A 17,873-nucleotide genomic window follows, 5' to 3' on the forward strand; every position below is an offset into this window, starting at 1 on the left:
GCCATTTCCTCTCGTCCTATCGCTTGTCACTTGGCAGAAGAGACCGACCCCCACCTCCCTGCAGCCTCCTTTCAGGTAGCTGTAGAGAGCGATAAGGTCTCTCCTGCGCCTCCTTCTCTCCAGATTAAACAACCCAAGCTCCCTCACCCGCTCCTTATAAGACTTGTGCTCTAGACCCTTCACCAGCTTCCTTGCCCTTCTTTGCACACGATCCAGCTCCTCAGTGTCCTTCCTGTAGTGAGGGGCCCAAAACTGAACACAGAATTTGTGGTGCGGCCTCACCAGTGCCGAGTACAGGACGGAAGATCACCTCCCTGGTCCTGCTGGCCACACTATTCCTGATACAAGCCAGGATGCTCTTGGCCTTCTTGGCCACCTGGGCACACCGCTGGCTCACGTTCAGCCAGCTGTCAACCAACACCCCCAGGTCCTTTTCCACCAGGCAGTTCTCCTGCCACTCCTCCCCAAGCCTGTAGCATTGCATGGGCTTGTTGTGAGCCAAGCGCAGGACCCGGCACGGAGCCTTGTTGAACCTCATACAATTGGCTATATCCCATCGATCCATCTGGTCCAGGTCCCTCAGTAGACCTTTCCTATCCTTCAGAAGATCAACACTCCCACCTAACTTGGTATCATCTGCAACCTCAAGAAGAAACCTGCTACCTGCCCACATTCCCCAACAAAGTGTTGCACAGACACTCACAGACAGAGGGTTGGTTAAAACAAGCTAATTTATTGCCATCTTTGCTTCACGTAAAGGTCCCAGAGGGGATCCACTCTTTCCAACAGGATGGGTGGTCCCATCCTGATACAGGTGCTAACAGGAGCCTCAGTTGCAACGTCATCTTCAGGTGGACCGGGGGAGATCCTCCAAACGCTGGTTATACTGAGCTCCTCCTGAGCGGTGTCATCTCCATGCCTCGTTTGCTCAGATCTATGGCACAGACTCCCCAGGCAGCCTCTGGGATGAGCAGATTCTCCATCCCAGTGTCCGAAACTGTCGCCTGGGCCCCACCAGTGTGAGAGCAAAGGAAGTCCTCAGGGTCACAGGCATGGGTACAAAAGCCTGTGACCACCAGGATACGGGTGCAGAGCTGCAGACCTCGGATGTGGAAATTGTCCTGCCGGGTGTGCCTCGCCGTCGGTCGGAAAAGCTGCATCTCGACAACAGCGCATCTCGACAACAGCGCATCTCGACAACAGCGCATCTCGACAACAGCGCAGCTCTCCGCCCAGGGTGTGCTGCTAGCAAAGCTGGCCTCTGCCTACTCCAGGCTCAGGCAGGCGCCTGAGGTGCCTTGCTGCACTGCAAAAGTCATGTCAGTGCAGAATTTCATCTTGGACGTGCTCATCAGCTGGAACCTGCAGGACTGGGAGGAAGGCAGCACCGTTAGCTGGCAGTGGTGCGACTGAGGCAACAGGAGCCAGGCTGATCTCACCAACAGCTGGGCCCAGCAGGCGATTTTCTCCACGTCTAAGCAGGAGTGCGTGCAGAGGGTGCGTAGCAGGTACGAGCTCTGATCGCACCGCAGCTTGCCGTCGGGCTGGTGAAGAAAGCACAGAGTATTCCCCAGCAGCTGCTCCCTCGAGCACATGCACTCCAGCACCACGTGGATGCTGGAGCGCCTTGCTGGCAGCTGCCCCGTGGTGTGCGGCTCCAGGCTGAAAGAGTGCCCGGGGGTGGCTGCAGGGACACGAGCAGGCAGTAGACGATGTTGTTGTCGCGGACACCCCAGGCTTCATAGGTGCCGCCCATGCCAACAGCTGGGTGCATCTGTGGCATGGAAGTCCCCTTGCAGAGCAGTCGGCAGACGCCGAGGAGGTCATCCACCACCTTCTTCATCACCTTGCACGTGTCGGGCAGGCCCTGCATTGGCGATGGGGCGGACACAGCCAAAGACCTGACAACATTGTGTGCGCCGCTGAAGTCTTCCTCCTCCTGCTCATCGTCGTCATCCTCCTCCTCCGTGCTCGAGCTGTCGTGCTCGCTGCGGCTGTTGAAGGTCAGCTTGATTTCCCTGGCCAGCCAGCTGACCTCAGCGATCAGGACCAGGGCTCCTGCAATGGTCCAAAACGGCCACTGCTGCAACACGGAAAGGAGCGTGGCTTCCTCCGCGGCCCTGCTCTGCTGAACCTCCTGCAGCAGCCGAGCCATCTGCTGATGCAGATATTCTTCACGCTGCTGCATCCGCTCAGCCGCAGCCACATCGATCTGGTGATCGCGGTTCATCCCCTGCTGGATGGCCAGCAGAGTCAGGACGAGGGCGACTGCCGAAGCCATGGCCTGGAGGGGTGGGAGAAAAGGGGGCTGAGCAGGGCTGGGTGAGAGAGAGCACGGGGCTGGGGGAGCGGGGCAGGAGCCGCCTGGAGCCGGGGGCCGGTAGGAGAGGGGGTGAGGGAGGTGGGAGGGAGCAAGGGCAGGGTTTGCGAGCACTGCCCGGGTGGGAGCCACAGGCTGTGCCAGGAAAGTGTTGGGGCACTGGTGTCGACTGGCTTGAAGGGGCCGCAGGCCCTAGCTGGAGACAGCATGGGGCCCATCCTGGCCAAGCCACCCTGATGGCCAGCCCCTGGCTGGGCTGTGCCCCGTGAAAGGGCAAGGGACACCAGAGGAGAGTGTCCCGGGGCCCCATCCCTGCCACACAACAGTGTCCCACGGAGCCACGGGCACCCGGCACATCCCCAAAGCCTCTCTGGGCACCTGCCACCGCTGGGAGCCCCGAGCACCTCTGCTCCCTGCCCCGAGGGCGGTACCGTGCCCTGACCTGAGGGGCTCGGCTCTTGCTCCGCCTTAGAAACCCCCTGGCCATCTGCCCCATCCACCATCCAGCCCAGCCTTCCCCCGGCACGCTGCACTCACCGATCGCCCAAGGCAGACTGCAGTGGGGCTGCCTGGAGATGTCCCTGGGGACAGCTCCCATTGTGACTTGTCCTCTATGCTGTCACAGCCACCAGAGCAGCATCACCCAGACGGCAAGCCCCAGCCTTCCACCCCACCGCCCGACTCAGCGGGGCCCGGGCAACACACCGAGTACAGACCTGCCCGGCAGGAGCGAGCTCCCAGGGGCTCTTTGGATAAAGCGGGCAGATGCCCCCCAAAACCATAACAGACATGAAAACGGGGACGAGGATGTCCCCCACTTACGCAGAGAAGTGCAAAGGTTTCTGGGCCAGGTGGTCTGACTCCGAGCTGTCTTGAAAAGAAGAGCTACGAGCCCTTGGGCAGAGACACAACTCCTCTTCCCTCTTCTCCTCAGGCCTTCCTTCTTGGACTTCGCCCTGCAAACCCTGACGATCAAGCCAAATGCAAATTGTGTCCCTGGTGCAAGTGGAAAAGATGCTGTGGCTCCTGTCTCTGGCTACCAACTTGCCCCTTGCAAGGGCAAGCGAGGGGGCCAGAGAGGCCACGCCGGGGCCCACGTCTCTCTGCTCCCCTGAGGCTTCCCCGGTTCAGGAGAGTCCCCTCTACACCACGCTGGAGCGCTCCGCTGCGGATCGGGCCTCCCGGAAACGTGGCCCGTACTGCATGAGTGCACGCCTTGAGACCCTGGCCCCCCAAAAGCTTTCTTTAGCCTTGCTGCATCCGTGCCGAGACTGACACGGGTGCCATGTTTCTGTCAGTTCGGCCTGTGCAAAACCGTACATCCCACGCGCCTCCTGTCCAAAGTCTTCTGGAGGCAAAAAGAGGGAGGGGATGTCCTCCCAGTAAGTGGGAGCATGCCGTGAAGCGGTGCAACTTGAGGCCATTTCCTCTCGTCCTATCGCTTGTCACTTGGCAGAAGAGACCGACCCCCACCTCCCTGCAGCCTCCTTTCAGGTAGCTGTAGAGAGCGATAAGGTCTCCCCTGGGCCTCCTTCTCTCGAGGCTAAACAACCTCAGTTCCCTCAGCTGCTCCTCAAAAGACCTAGGCCCTTCATCAGCTTCCTTGCCCTTCTTTGGATGCGCTCCAGCTCCTCAGTGTCCATCCTGTAGTGAGGGGCCCAAAACTGAACACAGAATTTGTGGTGCGGCCTCACCAGTGCCGAGTACAGGACGGAAGATCACCTCCCTGGTCCTGCTGGCCACACTATTCCTGATACGAGCCAGGATGCTCTTGGCCTTCTTGGCCACCTGGGCACACCGCTGGCTCACGTTCAGCCAGCTGTCGACCAACACCCCCAGGTCCTTTTCCACCAGGCAGTTCTCCTGCCACTCCTCCCCAAGCCTGTAGCGTTGCATGGGCTTGTTGTGAGCCAAGCGCAGGACCCGGCACGGAGCCTTGTTGAACCTCATACAGCTGGCCTTGGCCCATCGATCCAGCCTGCCCAGGTCCCTCTGCAGAGCCTTCCTACCCTCCAGCAGATCGACACTCCCGCCCAGCTTGGTGTCATCTGCAACCTCAAGATGCCACCCCGCTTCTTCTGCATCTGAGCAGAAAGCAACCTGCTACCTGCCCACATTCCCCAACAAAGTGTTGCACAGACACTCACAGACAGAGGGTTGGTTAAAACAAGCTAATTTATTGCCATCTTTGCTTCACGTAAAGGTCCCAGAGGGGATCCACTCTTTCCAACAGGATGGGTGGTCCCATCCTGATACAGGTGCTAACAGGAGCCTCAGTTGCAACGTCATCTTCAGGTGGACCGGGGGAGATCCTCCAAACGCTGGTTATACTGAGCACCTCTTGAGCGGTGTCATCTCCATGCCTCGTTTGCTCAGATCTATGGCACAGACTCCCCAGGCAGCCTCTGGGATGAGCAGATTCTCCATCCCAGTGTCCGAAACTGTCGCCTGGGCCCCACCAGTGTGAGAGCAAAGGAAGTCTTCAGGGTCACAGGCATGGGTACAAAAGCCTGTGACCACCAGGATACGGGTGCAGAGCTGCAGACCTCGGAGGCGGAGGGCAAGCGAGGGGGCCAGAGAGGCCACGCCGGGGCCCACGTCTCTCTGCTCCCCTGAGGTTTCCCCGGTTCAGGAGAGTCCCCTCTACACCACGCTGGAGCGCTCCGCTGCGGATCGGGCCTCCCGGAAACGTGGCCCGTACTGCATGAGTGCACGCCTTGAGACCCTGGCCCCCCAAAAGCTTTCTTTAGCCTTGCTGCATCCGTGCCGAGACTGACACGGGTGCCATGTTTCTGTCAGTTCGGCCTGTGCAAAACCGTACATCCCACGCGCCTCCTGTCCAAAGTCTTCTGGAGGCAAAAAGAGGGAGGGGATGTCCTCCCAGTAAGTGGGAGCATGCCGTGAAGCGGTGCAACTTGAGGCCATTTCCTCTCGTCCTATCGCTTGTCACTTGGCAGAAGAGACCGACCCCCACCTCCCTGCAGCCTCCTTTCAGTCTCTCCTGCGCCTCCTTCTCTCGAGGCTAAACAACCCAAGCTCCCTCAGCCGCTCCTCATAAGACTTGTGCTCTAGACCCTTCACCAGCTTCCTTGCCCTTCTTTGGATGCGCTCCAGCACCTCAGTGTCCTTCCTGTAGTGAGGGGCCCAAAACTGAACACAGGATTTGTGCTGCGGCCTCACCAGTGCCGAGTACAGGGCACAAGACCACCTCCCTATTCCTGCTGGCCACGCTATTCCTGATAGAAGCCAGGATGTCATTGGCCTTCTTGGCCACCTGGACACACCGCTGGCTCACGTTCAGCCAGCTGTCGACCAACACCCCCAGGTCCTCTTCCACCAGGCAGCTCTCCAGCCACTCCTCCCCAGGCCTGTAGCGTTGCATGGGCTTGTTGTGAGCCAAGCGCAGGACCCGGCGCTGAGCCTTTTTGAACCTCATACAATTAGCTATGACCCATCGATCCAGCCTGCCCAGGTCCCTCTGCAGAGCCTTCCTACCCTCCAGCAGATCAACACTCCCGCCCAACTTGGTCTCATCTGCAGACTTACTGAGGGTGCACTCAATCCCCTCATCCAGATCATTGATAGAGGTATTAAACAGAAGTGGCCCCAATACTGAGCCCTAGGGAACACCACCTGTGACCGGCTGCCAACTGGATTTCACTGGATTTCACTCCATTCACCACAACTCTTTGAGCCCGGCCATCCAGCCACTATTTTACCCAGCAAAGAGTACGCCCGCCCAAGCCATGAGCAGCCACTTTCTCCAGGAGAATGCTGTGGGAAACGGTGTCAAAGGCTTTACTAAAGTCCAGGCAGACAACATCCACAGCCTTTGCCTCATCCACTAAGCGCGTCACCTCATCCTAGAAGGAGATCACGTTAGTCAAGCAGGACCTGCCTTTCATAAACCCACGCTGACTGGGCCCAATCCCCTGGTTGTCCCGTACGTGCCGTGTGACGGCACTCAAGATGATCTGCTCCAGAACCCTCCCCGGCACCGAGGTCAGACTGGCAGGCCTGGAGTTACCCGGGTCCTCCTTCCAGCCCTTCCTGTAGACGGGCATCACATTTGTCTGCCCTCCACAAGCCCAAAGTAGCAGCAGTTCTGCTGACCCCCCTCCTTACTTCTCTGAGAATCGAAAACTCTATCATTTTGTGATCGCTGTGCCCGAGACTGCCTCCGACCACCACATCACCCACCAGTCCTTCTCCGTTCGCAAACAACAGGCCTTCCCCACTTGGCTCCCTCACCAGCTGTGTCAGGAAGTTATCATCTTCCACACACGCCAGGAACCTCCTAGATGTATCTTTGCTCTATCTGCCTGTGACTGTAGGCAGGCCAGCCAAAGGAATTCAAAGTGTGCACGTGTGAGAGAAGGTGGTGTGGCCCGTGGATGGTTTACTCCTGCTCTGCCACCCTGGGAGACGGACCAGGTCCCTGGGTGCTGGCCTTTGTGCCTGTGGACATGACGGTGCTCTTGGTGCCTTCGTGACACTGATGTGGGGGTGATGGTGTCTATCCCTGTGGCGGGATGGGGTCTCTCCATGGCAGGGTCTCTGTCCTTGCTGTGCTGATGAGAGATCGGTGTTCCAAAAGAGGCTCTGTTTACCAATGGGGATGAGGGGGTGCAGGAGGGGAGGTGACCGGTGCTGCAGGACACTCCTCCCTCCTGCGCTGGCCCTGGCTCTGCCTCCAGCTCTCCAGCTGCTGCTCTGCATTGGCTCGTGCCCAAGTCTCCCACCGCTGCAGCAAGCAGAGCATCCAGAGCCCCGCTCTGCACTCGTGGTGCTTGTTCCCTGTGCAGAGGGCTCACCGCTTGGAGACCACGATGTCCGCCTTCCCGGGGGATCGCTCCCCAACAATGCTCTCGGGCTCCCAGGGGTTGGTTTGCCCCAAGTCCATCTTCAGGTGGACCGGGGGAGATCCTCCAAACGCTGGTTATACTGAGCTCCTCCTGAGCGGTGTCATCTCCATGCCTCGTTTGCTCAGATCTATGGCACAGACTCCCCAGGCAGCCTCTGGGATGAGCAGATTCTCCATCCCAGTGTCCGAAACTGTCGCCTGGGCCCCACCAGTGTGAGGGCAAAGGAAGTCCTCAGGGTCACAGGCATGGGTACAAAAGCCTGTGACCACCAGGATACGGGTGCAGAGCTGCAGACCTCGGATGTGGAAATTGTCCTGCCGGGTGTGCCTCGCCGTCGGTCGGAAAAGCTGCATCTCGACAACAGCGCATCTCGACAACAGCGCATCTCGACAACAGCGCATCTCGACAACAGCGCAGCTCTCCGCCCAGGGTGTGCTGCTAGCAAAGCTGGCCTCTGCCTACTCCAGGCTCAGGCAGGCGCCTGAGGTGCCTTGCTGCACTGCAAAAGTCATGTCAGTGCAGAATTTCATCTTGGACGTGCTCATCAGCTGGAACCTGCAGGACTGGGAGGAAGGCAGCACCGTTAGCTGGCAGTGGTGCGACTGAGGCAACAGGAGCCAGGCTGATCTCACCAACAGCTGGGCCCAGCAGGCGATTTTCTCCACGTCTAAGCAGGAGTGCGTGCAGAGGGTGCGTAGCAGGTACGAGCTCTGATCGCACCGCAGCTTGCCGTCGGGCTGGTGAAGAAAGCACAGAGTATTCCCCAGCAGCTGCTCCCTCGAGCACATGCACTCCAGCACCACGTGGATGCTGGAGCGCCTTGCTGGCAGCTGCCCCGTGGTGTGCGGCTCCAGGCTGAAAGAGTGCCCGGGGGGTGGCTGCAGGGACACGAGCAGGCAGTAGACGATGTTGTTGTCGCGGACACCCCAGGCTTCATAGGTGCCGCCCATGCCAACAGCTGGGTGCATCTGTGGCATGGAAGTCCCCTTGCAGAGCAGTCGGCAGACGCCGAGGAGGTCATCCACCACCTTCTTCATCACCTTGCACGTGTCGGGCAGGCCCTGCATTGGCGATGGGGCGGACACAGCCAAAGACCTGACAACATTGTGTGCGCCGCTGAAGTCTTCCTCCTCCTGCTCATCGTCGTCATCCTCCTCCTCCGTGCTCGAGCTGTCGTGCTCGCTGCGGCTGTTGAAGGTCAGCTTGATTTCCCTGGCCAGCCAGCTGACCTCAGCGATCAGGACCAGGGCTCCTGCAATGGTCCAAAACGGCCACTGCTGCAACACGGAAAGGAGCGTGGCTTCCTCCGCGGCCCTGCTCTGCTGAACCTCCTGCAGCAGCCGAGCCATCTGCTGATGCAGATATTCTTCACGCTGCTGCATCCGCTCAGCCGCAGCCACATCGATCTGGTGATCGCGGTTCATCCCCTGCTGGATGGCCAGCAGAGTCAGGACGAGGGCGACTGCCGAAGCCATGGCCTGGAGGGGTGGGAGAAAAGGGGGCTGAGCAGGGCTGGGTGAGAGAGAGCACGGGGCTGGGGGAGCGGGGCAGGAGCCGCCTGGAGCCGGGGGCCGGTAGGAGAGGGGGTGAGGGAGGTGGGAGGGAGCAAGGGCAGGGTTTGCGAGCACTGCCCGGGTGGGAGCCACAGGCTGTGCCAGGAAAGTGTTGGGGCACTGGTGTCGACTGGCTTGAAGGGGCCGCAGGCCCTAGCTGGAGACAGCATGGGGCCCATCCTGGCCAAGCCACCCTGATGGCCAGCCCCTGGCTGGGCTGTGCCCCGTGAAAGGGCAAGGGACACCAGAGGAGAGTGTCCCGGGGCCCCATCCCTGCCACACAACAGTGTCCCACGGAGCCACGGGCACCCGGCACATCCCCAAAGCCTCTCTGGGCACCTGCCACCGCTGGGAGCCCCGAGCACCTCTGCTCCCTGCCCCGAGGGCGGTACCGTGCCCTGACCTGAGGGGCTCGGCTCTTGCTCCGCCTTAGAAACCCCCTGGCCATCTGCCCCATCCACCATCCAGCCCAGCCTTCCCCCGGCACGCTGCACTCACCGATCGCCCAAGGCAGACTGCAGTGGGGCTGCCTGGAGATGTCCCTGGGGACAGCTCCCATTGTGACTTGTCCTCTATGCTGTCACAGCCACCAGAGCAGCATCACCCAGACGGCAAGCCCCAGCCTTCCACCCCACCGCCCGACTCAGCGGGGCCCGGGCAACACACCGAGTACAGACCTGCCCGGCAGGAGCGAGCTCCCAGGGGCTCTTTGGATAAAGCGGGCAGATGCCCCCCAAAACCATAACAGACATGAAAACGGGGACGAGGATGTCCCCCACTTACGCAGAGAAGTGCAAAGGTTTCTGGGCCAGGTGGTCTGACTCCGAGCTGTCTTGAAAAGAAGAGCTACGAGCCCTTGGGCAGAGACACAACTCCTCTTCCCTCTTCTCCTCAGGCCTTCCTTCTTGGACTTCGCCCTGCAAACCCTGACGATCAAGCCAAATGCAAATTGTGTCCCTGGTGCAAGTGGAAAAGAAGCTGTGGCTCCTGTCTCTGGCTACCAACTTGCCCCTTGCAAGGGCAAGCGAGGGGGCCAGAGAGGCCACGCCGGGGCCCACGTCTCTCTGCTCCCCTGAGGCTTCCCCGGTTCAGGAGAGTCCCCTCTACACCACGCTGGAGCGCTCCGCTGCGGATCGGGCCTCCCGGAAACGTGGCCCGTACTGCATGAGTGCACGCCTTGAGACCCTGGCCCCCCAAAAGCTTTCTTTAGCCTTGCTGCATCCGTGCCGAGACTGACACGGGTGCCATGTTTCTGTCAGTTCGGCCTGTGCAAAACCGTACATCCCACGCGCCTCCTGTCCAAAGTCTTCTGGAGGCAAAAAGAGGGAGGGGATGTCCTCCCAGTAAGTGGGAGCATGCCGTGAAGCGGTGCAACTTGAGGCCATTTCCTCTCGTCCTATCGCTTGTCACTTGGCAGAAGAGAGCGACCCCCACCTCCCTGCAGCCTCCTTTCAGGTAGCTGTAGAGAGCGATAAGGTCTCCCCTGGGCCTCCTTCTCTCGAGGCTAAACAACCTCAGTTCCCTCAGCTGCTCCTCAAAAGACCTAGGCCCTTCATCAGCTTCCTTGCCCTTCTTTGGATGCGCTCCAGCTCCTCAGTGTCCATCCTGTAGTGAGGGGCCCAAAACTGAACACAGAATTTGTGGTGCGGCCTCACCAGTGCCGAGTACAGGACGGAAGATCACCTCCCTGGTCCTGCTGGCCACACTATTCCTGATACGAGCCAGGATGCTCTTGGCCTTCTTGGCCACCTGGGCACACCGCTGGCTCACGTTCAGCCAGCTGTCGACCAACACCCCCAGGTCCTTTTCCACCAGGCAGTTCTCCTGCCACTCCTCCCCAAGCCTGTAGCGTTGCATGGGCTTGTTGTGAGCCAAGCGCAGGACCCGGCACGGAGCCTTGTTGAACCTCATACAGCTGGCCTTGGCCCATCGATCCAGCCTGCCCAGGTCCCTCTGCAGAGCCTTCCTACCCTCCAGCAGATCGACACTCCCGCCCAGCTTGGTGTCATCTGCAACCTCAAGATGCCACCCCGCTTCTTCTGCATCTGAGCAGAAAGCAACCTGCTACCTGCCCACATTCCCCAACAAAGTGTTGCACAGACACTCACAGACAGAGGGTTGGTTAAAACAAGCTAATTTATTGCCATCTTTGCTTCACGTAAAGGTCCCAGAGGGGATCCACTCTTTCCAACAGGATGGGTGGTCCCATCCTGATACAGGTGCTAACAGGAGCCTCAGTTGCAACGTCATCTTCAGGTGGACCGGGGGAGATCCTCCAAACGCTGGTTATACTGAGCTCCTCTTGAGCGGTGTCATCTCCATGCCTCGTTTGCTCAGATCTATGGCACAGACTCCCCAGGCAGCCTCTGGGATGAGCAGATTCTCCATCCCAGTGTCCGAAACTGTCGCCTGGGCCCCACCAGTGTGAGAGCAAAGGAAGTCTTCAGGGTCACAGGCATGGGTGCAAAAGCCTGTGACCACCAGGATACGGGTGCAGAGCTGCAGACCTCGGAGGCGGAGGGCAAGCGAGGGGGCCAGAGAGGCCACGCCGGGGCCCACGTCTCTCTGCTCCCCTGAGGTTTCCCCGGTTCAGGAGAGTCCCCTCTACACCACGCTGGAGCGCTCCGCTGCGGATCGGGCCTCCCGGAAACGTGGCCCGTACTGCATGAGTGCACGCCTTGAGACCCTGGCCCCCCAAAAGCTTTCTTTAGCCTTGCTGCATCCGTGCCGAGACTGACACGGGTGCCATGTTTCTGTCAGTTCGGCCTGTGCAGAACCGTACATCCCATGCGCCTCCTGTCCAAAGTCTTCTGGAGGCAAAAAGAGGGAGGGGATGTCCTCCCAGTAAGTGGGAGCATGCCGTGAAGCGGTGCAACTTGAGGCCATTTCCTCTCGTCCTATCGCTTGTCACTTGGCAGAAGAGACCGACCCCCACCTCCCTGCAGCCTCCTTTCAGTCTCTCCTGCGCCTCCTTCTCTCGAGGCTAAACAACCCAAGCTCCCTCAGCCGCTCCTCATAAGACTTGTGCTCTAGACCCTTCACCAGCTTCCTTGCCCTTCTTTGGATGCGCTCCAGCACCTCAGTGTCCTTCCTGTAGTGAGGGGCCCAAAACTGAACACAGGATTTGTGCTGCGGCCTCACCAGTGCCGAGTACAGGGCACAAGACCACCTCCCTATTCCTGCTGGCCACGCTATTCCTGATAGAAGCCAGGATGTCATTGGCCTTCTTGGCCACCTGGACACACCGCTGGCTCACGTTCAGCCAGCTGTCGACCAACACCCCCAGGTCCTCTTCCACCAGGCAGCTCTCCAGCCACTCCTCCCCAGGCCTGTAGCGTTGCATGGGCTTGTTGTGAGCCAAGCGCAGGACCCGGCGCTGAGCCTTTTTGAACCTCATACAATTAGCTATGACCCATCGATCCAGCCTGCCCAGGTCCCTCTGCAGAGCCTTCCTACCCTCCAGCAGATCAACACTCCCGCCCAACTTGGTCTCATCTGCAGACTTACTGAGGGTGCACTCAATCCCCTCATCCAGATCATTGATAGAGGTATTAAACAGAAGTGGCCCCAATACTGAGCCCTAGGGAACACCACCTGTGACCGGCTGCCAACTGGATTTCACTGGATTTCACTCCATTCACCACAACTCTTTGAGCCCGGCCATCCAGCCACTATTTTACCCAGCAAAGAGTACGCCCGCCCAAGCCATGAGCAGCCACTTTCTCCAGGAGAATGCTGTGGGAAACGGTGTCAAAGGCTTTACTAAAGTCCAGGCAGACAACATCCACAGCCTTTGCCTCATCCACTAAGCGCGTCACCTCATCCTAGAAGGAGATCACGTTAGTCAAGCAGGACCTGCCTTTCATAAACCCACGCTGACTGGGCCCAATCCCCTGGTTGTCCCGTACGTGCCGTGTGACGGCACTCAAGATGATCTGCTCCAGAACCCTCCCCGGCACCGAGGTCAGACTGGCAGGCCTGGAGTTACCCGGGTCCTCCTTCCAGCCCTTCCTGTAGACGGGCATCACATTTGTCTGCCCTCCACAAGCCCAAAGTAGCAGCAGTTCTGCTGACCCCCCTCCTTACTTCTCTGAGAATCGAAAACTCTATCATTTTGTGATCGCTGTGCCCGAGACTGCCTCCGACCACCACATCACCCACCAGTCCTTCTCCGTTCGCAAACAACAGGCCTTCCCCACTTGGCTCCCTCACCAGCTGTGTCAGGAAGTTATCATCTTCCACACACGCCAGGAACCTCCTAGATGTATCTTTGCTCTATCTGCCTGTGACTGTAGGCAGGCCAGCCAAAGGAATTCAAAGTGTGCACGTGTGAGAGAAGGTGGTGTGGCCCGTGGATGGTTTACTCCTGCTCTGCCACCCTGGGAGACGGACCAGGTCCCTGGGTGCTGGCCTTTGTGCCTGTGGACATGATGGTGCTCTTGGTGCCTTCGTGACACTGATGTGGGGGTGATGGTGTCTATCCCTGTGGCGGGATGGGGTCTCTCCATGGCAGGGTCTCTGTCCTTGCTGTGCTGATGAGAGATCGGTGTTCCAAAAGAGGCTCTGTTTACCAATGGGGATGAGGGGGTGCAGGAGGGGAGGTGACCGGTGCTGCAGGACACTCCTCCCTCCTGCGCTGGCCCTGGCTCTGCCTCCAGCTCTCCAGCTGCTGCTCTGCATTGGCTCGTGCCCAAGTCTCCCACCGCTGCAGCAAGCAGAGCATCCAGAGCCCCGCTCTGCACTCGTGGTGCTTGTTCCCTGTGCAGAGGGCTCACCGCTTGGAGACCACGATGTCCGCCTTCCCGGGGGATCGCTCCCCAACAATGCTCTCGGGCTCCCAGGGGTTGGTTTGCCCCAAGTCCATCTTCAGGTGGACCGGGGGAGATCCTCCAAACGCTGGTTATACTGAGCTCCTCCTGAGCGGTGTCATCTCCATGCCTCGTTTGCTCAGATCTATGGCACAGACTCCCCAGGCAGCCTCTGGGATGAGCAGATTCTCCATCCCAGTGTCCGAAACTGTCGCCTGGGCCCCACCAGTGTGAGGGCAAAGGAAGTCCTCAGGGTCACAGGCATGGGTACAAAAGCCTGTGACCACCAGGATACGGGTGCAGAGCTGCAGACCTCGGATGTGGAAATTGTCCTGCCGGGTGTGCCTCGCCGTCGGTCGGAAAAGCTGCATCTCGACAACAGCGCATCTCGACAACAGCGCATCTCGACAACAGCGCATCTCGACAACAGCGCAGCTCTCCGCCCAGGGTGTGCTGCTAGCAAAGCTGGCCTCTGCCTACTCCAGGCTCAGGCAGGCGCCTGAGGTGCCTTGCTGCACTGCAAAAGTCATGTCAGTGCAGAATTTCATCTTGGACGTGCTCATCAGCTGGAACCTGCAGGACTGGGAGGAAGGCAGCACCGTTAGCTGGCAGTGGTGCGACTGAGGCAACAGGAGCCAGGCTGATCTCACCAACAGCTGGGCCCAGCAGGCGATTTTCTCCACGTCTAAGCAGGAGTGCGTGCAGAGGGTGCGTAGCAGGTACGAGCTCTGATCGCACCGCAGCTTGCCGTCGGGCTGGTGAAGAAAGCACAGAGTATTCCCCAGCAGCTGCTCCCTCGAGCACATGCACTCCAGCACCACGTGGATGCTGGAGCGCCTTGCTGGCAGCTGCCCCGTGGTGTGCGGCTCCAGGCTGAAAGAGTGCCCGGGGGGTGGCTGCAGGGACACGAGCAGGCAGTAGACGATGTTGTTGTCGCGGACACCCCAGGCTTCATAGGTGCCGCCCATGCCAACAGCTGGGTGCATCTGTGGCATGGAAGTCCCCTTGCAGAGCAGTCGGCAGACGCCGAGGAGGTCATCCACCACCTTCTTCATCACCTTGCACGTGTCGGGCAGGCCCTGCATTGGCGATGGGGCGGACACAGCCAAAGACCTGACAACATTGTGTGCGCCGCTGAAGTCTTCCTCCTCCTGCTCATCGTCGTCATCCTCCTCCTCCGTGCTCGAGCTGTCGTGCTCGCTGCGGCTGTTGAAGGTCAGCTTGATTTCCCTGGCCAGCCAGCTGACCTCAGCGATCAGGACCAGGGCTCCTGCAATGGTCCAAAACGGCCACTGCTGCAACACGGAAAGGAGCGTGGCTTCCTCCGCGGCCCTGCTCTGCTGAACCTCCTGCAGCAGCCGAGCCATCTGCTGATGCAGATATTCTTCACGCTGCTGCATCCGCTCAGCCGCAGCCACATCGATCTGGTGATCGCGGTTCATCCCCTGCTGGATGGCCAGCAGAGTCAGGACGAGGGCGACTGCCGAAGCCATGGCCTGGAGGGGTGGGAGAAAAGGGGGCTGAGCAGGGCTGGGTGAGAGAGAGCACGGGGCTGGGGGAGCGGGGCAGGAGCCGCCTGGAGCCGGGGGCCGGTAGGAGAGGGGGTGAGGGAGGTGGGAGGGAGCAAGGGCAGGGTTTGCGAGCACTGCCCGGGTGGGAGCCACAGGCTGTGCCAGGAAAGTGTTGGGGCACTGGTGTCGACTGGCTTGAAGGGGCCGCAGGCCCTAGCTGGAGACAGCATGGGGCCCATCCTGGCCAAGCCACCCTGATGGCCAGCCCCTGGCTGGGCTGTGCCCCGTGAAAGGGCAAGGGACACCAGAGGAGAGTGTCCCGGGGCCCCATCCCTGCCACACAACAGTGTCCCACGGAGCCACGGGCACCCGGCACATCCCCAAAGCCTCTCTGGGCACCTGCCACCGCTGGGAGCCCCGAGCACCTCTGCTCCCTGCCCCGAGGGCGGTACCGTGCCCTGACCTGAGGGGCTCGGCTCTTGCTCCGCCTTAGAAACCCCCTGGCCATCTGCCCCATCCACCATCCAGCCCAGCCTTCCCCCGGCACGCTGCACTCACCGATCGCCCAAGGCAGACTGCAGTGGGGCTGCCTGGAGATGTCCCTGGGGACAGCTCCCATTGTGACTTGTCCTCTATGCTGTCACAGCCACCAGAGCAGCATCACCCAGACGGCAAGCCCCAGCCTTCCACCCCACCGCCCGACTCAGCGGGGCCCGGGCAACACACCGAGTACAGACCTGCCCGGCAGGAGCGAGCTCCCAGGGGCTCTTTGGATAAAGCGGGCAGATGCCCCCCAAAACCATAACAGACATGAAAACGGGGACGAGGATGTCCCCCACTTACGCAGAGAAGTGCAAAGGTTTCTGGGCCAGGTGGTCTGACTCCGAGCTGTCTTGAAAAGAAGAGCTACGAGCCCTTGGGCAGAGACACAACTCCTCTTCCCTCTTCTCCTCAGGCCTTCCTTCTTGGACTTCGCCCTGCAAACCCTGACGATCAAGCCAAATGCAAATTGTGTCCCTGGTGCAAGTGGAAAAGATGCTGTGGCTCCTGTCTCTGGCTACCAACTTGCCCCTTGCAAGGGCAAGCGAGGGGGCCAGAGAGGCCACGCCGGGGCCCACGTCTCTCTGCTCCCCTGAGGCTTCCCCGGTTCAGGAGAGTCCCCTCTACACCACGCTGGAGCGCTCCGCTGCGGATCGGGCCTCCCGGAAACGTGGCCCGTACTGCATGAGTGCACGCCTTGAGACCCTGGCCCCCCAAAAGCTTTCTTTAGCCTTGCTGCATCCGTGCCGAGACTGACACGGGTGCCATGTTTCTGTCAGTTCGGCCTGTGCAGAACCGTACATCCCACGCGCCTCCTGTCCAAAGTCTTCTGGAGGCAAAAAGAGGGAGGGGATGTCCTCCCAGTAAGTGGGAGCATGCCGTGAAGCGGTGCAACTTGAGGCCATTTCCTCTCGTCCTATCGCTTGTCACTTGGCAGAAGAGACCGACCCCCACCTCCCTGCAGCCTCCTTTCAGGTAGCTGTAGAGAGCGATAAGGTCTCCCCTGGGCCTCCTTCTCTCGAGGCTAAACAACCTCAGTTCCCTCAGCTGCTCCTCAAAAGACCTAGGCCCTTCATCAGCTTCCTTGCCCTTCTTTGGATGCGCTCCAGCTCCTCAGTGTCCATCCTGTAGTGAGGGGCCCAAAACTGAACACAGAATTTGTGGTGCGGCCTCACCAGTGCCGAGTACAGGACGGAAGATCACCTCCCTGGTCCTGCTGGCCACACTATTCCTGATACGAGCCAGGATGCTCTTGGCCTTCTTGGCCACCTGGGCACACCGCTGGCTCACGTTCAGCCAGCTGTCGACCAACACCCCCAGGTCCTTTTCCACCAGGCAGTTCTCCTGCCACTCCTCCCCAAGCCTGTAGCGTTGCATGGGCTTGTTGTGAGCCAAGCGCAGGACCCGGCACGGAGCCTTGTTGAACCTCATACAGCTGGCCTTGGCCCATCGATCCAGCCTGCCCAGGTCCCTCTGCAGAGCCTTCCTACCCTCCAGCAGATCGACACTCCCGCCCAGCTTGGTGTCATCTGCAACCTCAAGATGCCGCCCCCCCTCTTCTGCATCTGAGCAGAAAGCAACCTGCTACCTGCCCACATTCCCCAACAAAGTGTTGCACAGACACTCACAGACAGAGGGTTGGTTAAAACAAGCTAATTTATTGCCATCTTTGCTTCACGTAAAGGTCCCAGAGGGGATCCACTCTTTCCAACAGGATGGGTGGTCCCATCCTGATACAGGTGCTAACAGGAGCCTCAGTTGCAACGTCATCTTCAGGTGGACCGGGGGAGATCCTCCAAACGCTGGTTATACTGAGCTCCTCTTGAGCGGTGTCATCTCCATGCCTCGTTTGCTCAGATCTATGGCACAGACTCCCCAGGCAGCCTCTGGGATGAGCAGATTCTCCATCCCAGTGTCCGAAACTGTCGCCTGGGCCCCACCAGTGTGAGAGCAAAGGAAGTCTTCAGGGTCACAGGCATGGGTACAAAAGCCTGTGACCACCAGGATACGGGTGCAGAGCTGCAGACCTCGGAGGCGGAGGGCAAGCGAGGGGGCCAGAGAGGCCACGCCGGGGCCCACGTCTCTCTGCTCCCCTGAGGTTTCCCCGGTTCAGGAGAGTCCCCTCTACACCACGCTGGAGCGCTCCGCTGCGGATCGGGCCTCCCGGAAACGTGGCCCGTACTGCATGAGTGCACGCCTTGAGACCCTGGCCCCCCAAAAGCTTTCTTTAGCCTTGCTGCATCCGTGCCGAGACTGACACGGGTGCCATGTTTCTG

The 17,873-nt window shown here is 59.9% G+C and overlaps 2 protein-coding genes and 1 pseudogene across 2 annotated transcripts; all 3 read right to left on the reverse strand.

Moving 5' to 3' along the window:
* Positions 1–1,025: 1,025 nt before the first annotated feature.
* LOC148051459 (inositol 1,4,5-trisphosphate receptor-interacting protein-like 1) lies at positions 1,026–2,281 on the reverse strand (annotated as a pseudogene).
* A 5,135-nt stretch (positions 2,282–7,416) lies between these two features.
* On the reverse strand, positions 7,417–8,660 carry LOC104021341 (inositol 1,4,5-trisphosphate receptor-interacting protein-like 1). Its single transcript, XM_009474882.2, has one exon. The coding sequence runs from the start codon at positions 8,658–8,660 to the stop codon at positions 7,644–7,646; it is 1,017 nt and encodes a 338-aa protein (XP_009473157.2). The 3' UTR covers positions 7,417–7,643.
* A 5,135-nt stretch (positions 8,661–13,795) lies between these two features.
* On the reverse strand, positions 13,796–15,039 carry LOC148051460 (inositol 1,4,5-trisphosphate receptor-interacting protein-like 1). Its single transcript, XM_087737772.1, has one exon. It carries the CDS (start codon positions 15,037–15,039, stop codon positions 14,023–14,025), a length of 1,017 nt encoding a protein of 338 aa, XP_087593898.1. The 3' UTR covers positions 13,796–14,022.
* Between the last annotated feature and the right edge of the window lie 2,834 nt (positions 15,040–17,873).

The sequence above is a fragment of the Nipponia nippon genome, unplaced genomic scaffold (genome assembly GCF_047370975.1).
Source record: "Nipponia nippon isolate SJK-2023a ecotype South Korea unplaced genomic scaffold, ASM4737097v1 scaffold_6, whole genome shotgun sequence".
Lineage (NCBI taxonomy): Eukaryota > Metazoa > Chordata > Aves > Pelecaniformes > Threskiornithidae > Nipponia > Nipponia nippon.